Genomic DNA, 6,503 nt, shown 5'->3' on the forward strand with positions numbered 1-6,503 from the left:
CCGCTCGGAGCGATCCGATTGGCGGGGACGGGGGCGGGGCGGGTGTGTGGCGGAAGTGGCGGGCGGGCGGGGGGGGGGGAATGTGGAGAGCGGGCATGGCCGCCGGGAACGGGCTGGGCCCGGCGCTGCGCGCCGTCACCGAGCAGGTGCAGCAAGCGGCGGCACGGAGGCCGCAGGTGAGGGGGACACCGGGGGGACCACGAGCAACCCGGCGGGACCCGCGGGGCGGGGTGGCTGCCACCGCGACAGGCCTCCGTCACCACGGGGACAGGCCCGCGCCGTGGGGACCGGTGGCCACCGGGTCACTGGGCACCGTGGGCACAGAGCCGCAGGGCCCCGGGGACGGGCACAGCACGGATCTGGCTGTCCGAGCCCCCCAGGATCCAGTGTCGCGACAGTCGTGCTTCGTGCCTGGGCCGGCGCTCTCCCAGCAGGGCCAGGCCCCTTCGTTGCCCCGGCAGCTCCGGGGGTGCTCGGGGCTGGGGGTGCCTGGAGCTGGAGATGGGGGTGCCCGGAGCCGGGGCTGGGGCCGGGGGTGCCCGGAGCTGGAGATGGGGGTGCTCGGGGCTGGAGCTGGGGGTGCTCGGGGCCGGGGGTGCCCGGGGCTGGAGCCGGGATCCCCCCGCTCACCCCGCGCTGCTCCCGCAGGGGCTCCCGGCCGTGCAGCCGCGGCTCGTGGCCGTCAGTAAGACCAAGCCGGCGGAGATGGTGATGGAGGCTTACAGCCACGGGCAGCGCAGCTTCGGGGAGAACTACGTGAGTCCGGGGCCCGAGGGGCTGGAAAGCGTCAGTGGGGCTGGGAAAGGGGCTCTGTGGAGGGCACAGAATCCCAGAATCATTCCAGTTGGAAAAGCCCTCCAAGGTCATCGAGTCCAAGCTGTGCCTGATCCCCACCTTGTCACCCAGCCCAGAGCACTGAGAGCTACACCCCGAGTCCTTTCCTGGACGCCTCCAGGGATGGGGACTCCAACCCCTCCCTGGGCAGCCCCTTCCAATGTTTAACAACCCTCTCCATGAAGAAATTCCTCTCAGAGGCTTGGGCCAGCCCAGTTTGGGTGGCTCTCTGGGTGACAGCGTCATTCCCATTGTGTTTTTGAGGCTCAGGCTGGCCCCAAGAACACCAATCCTATGCCTGCTGTGGGTTTAATGGAATTCTCCTTCATTCTCCCAGGTTCAGGAGCTGCTGGAAAAGGCATCAGACTCCAGAGTAAGCACACGGTTCCCTTCGTGTTTTCTTACCATGTATAGCTGTGTCCTAAGAGCTGTTCAGTCAAAGTCCTGGGGTTTGTTAGGGATTTGGTTGGATCCTTATCTTTGCAGATAAATGGTGGGTTATTCTTGGCTCTCTGCCTCTGCCCCGTTCCCCCTCCTGCTTTGCTGGCTCCAGAGGAGTCTGGGAATACATCTGCCTTAGTCATGATTTGTCTGCACTGTGCTTTGCCTTTTGTGCTCACTTTAGGAGAAGCACAGTCTTTGTTGAAAAAAAAAAAGGTTAACACTCATTTTGGGGAAAACAGCATTTTATGACTGTTGCAAAAGAGCTTTGCCTTCGCTGTTCCCATGGACAGCATTCCCTGCAGCCACAAACCCATCCCTCCCCAGGCTCAACCTCAGCACAACCACAGGCTGAGTCCTTCAGGGTCACCAAACAAAGAAATTGAGTGTCTGGTATTTGGTTGTGGGCAAACTGAGACTGAAGTGCTGCGTGGGGGAAGAGGGCATTGTTGTTCCAACCTGAGTGTTCCCTCTGCTTTCAGATTCTGTCGTCTTGTCCAGACATCAAGTGGCATTTTATTGGCCACCTGCAGAAGGGCAATGTCAACAAGCTGATTGGTAAATCCTGCTTGGCTTTATGTGGGCAGTGTCTCCCAGTGTTCAGATGTGTCAGACAGGCTCAGGCTGGAGATGAGGGAAAGGTTCTTCCCCAGAGGGTGCTGGGCACTGCCCAGGCTCCCCAGGGAATGCTCACAGCCCCGAGGCTGCCAGAGCTCCAGGAGGGTTTGGGCACTGCTCCCGGGGATGTGCACAGTGGGGTTGTTGTGGGGACTGTGCAGGGACAGGAGTTGGACTCAGTCGTCCCTGGGGATCCCTTCCAGCTCAGGATATTTCATGATCCTCTGAAACAAAAACCATCAACTCACAATTGCCTGTTGTAGGTACAAACAATCCCAGCAGAATTCCTTCAGCCTGTGTTTTCTCCCCAGCTGTCCCAAACCTGTTCATGTTGGAAACAGTGGATTCTGTGAAACTGGCAGACAGAGTCAACAGCTCATGGCAGAAAAAAGGATCATCCCAGAAACTGAAGGTCATGGTGCAAGTTAACACCAGTGGGGAGGACAGTGAGTGGCTCTCTGTGACATGTGCATGTTTGTCCTGCTGGCTGGACAGGGAGCTCGGAGGGGCTGGGCTGGTTTGTGCTCTGGAAGCAGAGCTGGCACAGATGTCCCTGTGCTTTCCCAGGCAAGCATGGCCTCTCCCCCGGGGACACCACGGCTGCTGTGGAGCATGTCATCACCAAGTGCCCCAGCCTGGAATTCGTGGGGCTCATGACCATTGGCAGCATCGGGCACGACCTCAGTAAGGGGCCAAATCCTGACTTCCAGGTAAGATTTCTTGGAGAAAATGTCACAGTGGGCTGGTTTCCTGTTACAGTTTGTCTGTGCCAGTCAAACCAGTCCAAGCCAGGCTGTCAGGATGTAGGAACACCCTGTGCAGGGTGGGGAAGAGCCCTCAGTGTCAGTGAAGGTGGGAGGCTTTTTTCTGCAGGGTGTTGCTCCCACCCACCCTCTGAAGCTGCAGCCAGGATTTTGGCAGGGCAGCAGTTGCTGTGCCCCTGGTCCAGGTGAAGTTTCAGCTGCTGTGTGCTGTCAGTAAATCTGGAAACCTCCAGACACTGTTGGTGCTTCCGTGGGAGTGTGGGAATTGCACATCCTGTGTGAAGGAGACCTCAGGCACGGGCAGGAATCAGGATCTGTGGCATCCTGGGATGGAGCTGGTGTGGCTGTGTCCAGATGTGACCCTCTCCTGTCCCCTCGTGCCCTGCAGGTGCTGCTGTCCCTGCGGCAGGAGGTGTGTGAGAAGCTGAACCTGCCCCTGGACAAGGTGGAGCTGAGCATGGGCATGTCCACGGACTTCCAGCACGCAGTAAGTGTGTTCCTGCTCCTTCCCTGGGGGAACAAACGTGCCTGCACCCCAAATTCCAGCCCGGGTGCCACCTAAACAGCCTCTAAGGCTTTCCCTTGGATGGAGATCCCAGGGCAGCTCTCCTGGTCCTTGGGGAGATTCCTGGGATCAAACCAGCCCCTGGGTGCAGCTGTGGGTGCTGAGTCCCTGGGGAACCACCCTGTGAGAGCCAGGGCTGGGCCGTGGGGTGGTGGCAGCCCTGCCCTGAGCTCCTCCTCTCTGTCCCTTCCAGATAGAGGTTGGATCTACAAACGTCAGGATTGGGAGCACTATTTTTGGAGAGCGGGATTATTCCAACAAAGCCATCGGGGGCAAGGCCCCTGCTGGAAGTGAAGGCCAAACAGAGGCTGTGACAGTGCAGGGGCACTAAAAGGAGAACAAGTGGCCTCACCAGAGGAGAGACCTCGCTGTGGGAGACCTCACTATGCATTTTACCTCCCTCCATGTCGGCACCCTGATGGTGAGAGGGAATTCCTTGGAACAGAGGCAGAAATGTCTCAATCATTGTGATTATAGAGTACCCCTAGAAACTGGAAATCTTTGTAACCAACAAATGACAAATTGAGGATTGGAAGTGGCTGTGGTGTCTTGGTTCCTCAGGGTCATCAAGGACAGAGACTTTGGGGCAACTGGGTTGGACAAACAAGTGTTTGTCAGGCTGGAGTTGCTGCTGAGCAAGGTGGGTGTCACTGCAGCAGTGCTGGTGCTTGTTTTCACTGAGGACTAAATACTTCACTCAACACATTATGATCTTGCTATAAATGTTTTCCCAAATACAAGTTTTGCACGTGGGATGGTTACATAGGAGCTGGGATGGGGCCGTGCTGTGACACAGGAGAGGCCATGGCCATGGAAAAGGGGTGAGTGACAGGCACAGGGGACTGAGAGGAGCTCAGCTGCCACTGTGAGTTCATGCTCTGATGTTCTGGCTGCACATCACAAGGGTGGGAGTGTCTTCTCAGCTCAATTTGTCCTTTTCAGGCTGACACTAACTTTTCCCATGGCTCCATGGCTGCCCACATCTGGAATGCTTTCCCCCTTCCTTTCCCCTCCTCTGTTGTTGGGAATTATTTTCATTCTGCCCAGTAGTTTTGCTGCCGTTTTTTGGTCAGAATGGGGGTTTTCTGCCAGGCCTCTGCTCTGCCACCAGCTTGCTGCTGCTTGCCAAGGTGAATCCCTCATGGTTTGGTGCCTGTACCATCCCCTTTACACCTGTGTGAGGATAACAGTGCTTGGCTCAGGGCAGCAGGGAGCTTTCCTTGGGAAAATGCTTCAGAAAAGGAAGTATTATTGTCCCACTGCATCGTGGGTTCCTGAAAAAATCATTTGGCCACTGAGAGAGTTTCTAGGCTGTGTCTTAACATCTTTTCCTGCTCTTGGAAGAGGGAAATGGGACTGTCACTGCAGTAACTTTCCTTCAGGTGTGAGCAGAAGCTCCTGCCTTGTCCTGTGTTACAGCTAAATTTTGGGCTTTTGTGTCTGCTGAGAGGAGGAGAGCTCAGCTGCCAGCAGGAACATCCTCCCCAGGCTTTGCTCTGTGTGCGTGTGGTTAAATCCCGCTGTTGGTTTCACTCTCTAAAAGCTGAATGTAAATGAAGAGTCAACTCCAACACCAACCTGTTGTAGCTCCGTGGTTTAGAAGCGCCGTGGGGTCGGAGCCGCCCTCCCCACGCTGCTCCATGTGTGGTTCATAGTCTAGTAATAAACAGTGCTGAGTTCTGATGCCATCTGTGCCAACTCAAAAGCTATTAAAGATGTTATTTTTATGTTCCAGCGTGGTGAATCAATGTCCTGAGCCGCCCTTGGAGCTCTTTCCCCAGCCTGGGGCCGCTCTTGGAGCTGGGGCGGAGGGAGGTGAAGGCGGCCGAGAGGGGCTGGCAAAGAAAGCCAAGCAGGTTTTGATCAGGAAGGTCCCAAAGTCGCTGCCGGGATGTCGTGAGCTGTGCCCGGAGGAGCCCCTGGGTGGCGCTGCTGGGCCGGGCACGGGGGCCAGCTCCCAAAATCGCCGTGTGCCCACCTTGCTCAGGTGCAGACCCCCTGTGAGGCGTTCGGGGCTCGTCCCTGGCTCTGCTGCGCTCCGTGCCCTGGGGCTGTGGCAGAGCAGGGCGGCTCGGTGGCCCTGGGGATGTCCCAGGACAGCTCTCTGTGGCCATAGGAGCAGCCTGGGTGCTGTGCTGGGACAATCCGAGCTGGGCTGTGACAATGCTCTGGAGAGGAGCGGGGTCTGTGGGAGCTTCTGCTCCTTCCTCCGCAGCTGCTTCTCCCACCCGTGGAGCTTCCAACCCACTTTTCTCGTTGTGTCCAGAAGCCTTTGCCACGTTTCCCACGTGGCTGAGCCTCCCCGAGGCCGCAGCAGAGGGCACAGCCCAGGGGCACCCCCCGAGGTGCCCACCTGGAGCCCGGGCGGGTGCGGGAAGGCGGCGCCGGTGACACCGGACACCTGTCAGGGACGTGGGGCACGGGCCACCCACTGCCTCGGCAGAGGTCACCCGGCAGATGGGAACTGCTGCTCGCTGGAGTGGAGCCAACGGGCCGCAGATGAAAGATTCCCCAGCCTCTAATGAGCCACGGAGCCTCGGCCCCCTTGGTTCCCATCCAGGAAAGCCCCGGGGGCGGCAGCGCTCGGGCTCCCCGCACCCAGAACCGCCCCTGTCAATGTTTGCCTTGGAGGAAGCGCCCGGCAGACACGGGGACTCCTCTGCCCTCCTGACTCCCAGTGGCCCATGGCACAGGCCTCGTCCCCTCTGGGGCAAAGGCGTGGCTCCAGGACTGCCAGCAGTCCCCTGAGGTCACCCTTGTTTCCGCACGTCCCTTGATGGGCTGAGCCCCCAGAGCCTCAGCACTTCACATGCTCTATGGTGAAAAACTTCCTGGGGGCTTGGAGCACACCATGCAGACATGGTTGATTGTAAGAAGAATAAACTCGTTGATGATGCTGGACGGGCTGATTTGCTGCTGCTCCTTCTCTGGCTCCTGGGAAATGGGTCATCCTCATCCTCGGGGAAGCAGCAGTGCCAAAGCAGCAGAGATCAGGAGCTGTGGGTGAGCTCCCTGCTGCTCCCAGGTGTTGTGGGGAGCCCAGGACACCCAGAGCAGCTCAGCCCAGGCGCTGCAGCCCTTTAAAGTGGAAAGTGTGTTTATTTCTGGGATATCGGCTTTCCGGCAGGAAGGACGGCCACTGCCAAGGTTTTTATTGGATCCCAGTGAAAGGAATTGAGAGAGTCTCGTGCTTGTTGTCTTTCCCCGTGCCTGCAGTAGTTAAGGAGGTTTTTTACCTTCGAGTGGGAGGGAGGGACGCAGGGATTTGGCATCCAGCACTG

The 6,503-nt window shown here is 58.2% G+C and overlaps 1 protein-coding gene across 1 annotated transcript; it reads left to right on the forward strand.

The window, feature by feature from the left end:
* The first annotated feature begins 35 nt into the window (after nt 1-35).
* Nucleotides 36-4,954, forward strand: PLPBP (pyridoxal phosphate binding protein). The gene is made up of 8 exons (XM_088180084.1): nt 36-176; nt 649-756; nt 1,172-1,207; nt 1,758-1,833; nt 2,205-2,339; nt 2,461-2,603; nt 3,046-3,144; nt 3,416-4,954. Exons 1-8 carry the CDS (start codon nt 81-83, stop codon nt 3,551-3,553), a joined length of 831 nt encoding a protein of 276 aa, XP_088036210.1. The 5' UTR covers nt 36-80; the 3' UTR covers nt 3,554-4,954.
* The last annotated feature ends 1,549 nt before the right edge of the window (nt 4,955-6,503 follow it).

This window comes from Sturnus vulgaris, chromosome 28 (genome assembly GCF_052056855.1).
Source record: "Sturnus vulgaris isolate bStuVul1 chromosome 28, bStuVul1.hap1, whole genome shotgun sequence".
Classification (NCBI taxonomy): Eukaryota; Metazoa; Chordata; class Aves; order Passeriformes; family Sturnidae; genus Sturnus; species Sturnus vulgaris.

Excerpts from the sequence above, each read along its gene's own strand:
- PLPBP (XM_088180084.1), top strand. The coding sequence starts at position 81 with ATGTGGAGAGCGGGCATGGCCGCCGGGAACGGGCTGGGCCCGGCGCTG. Across the intron at positions 757-1,171 it reads GCAGCTTCGGGGAGAACTAC|GTTCAGGAGCTGCTGGAAAA; the intron begins GTGAGTCCGGGG and ends TCATTCTCCCAG. Across the intron at positions 1,834-2,204 it reads CAATGTCAACAAGCTGATTG|CTGTCCCAAACCTGTTCATG; the intron begins GTAAATCCTGCT and ends TTTTCTCCCCAG.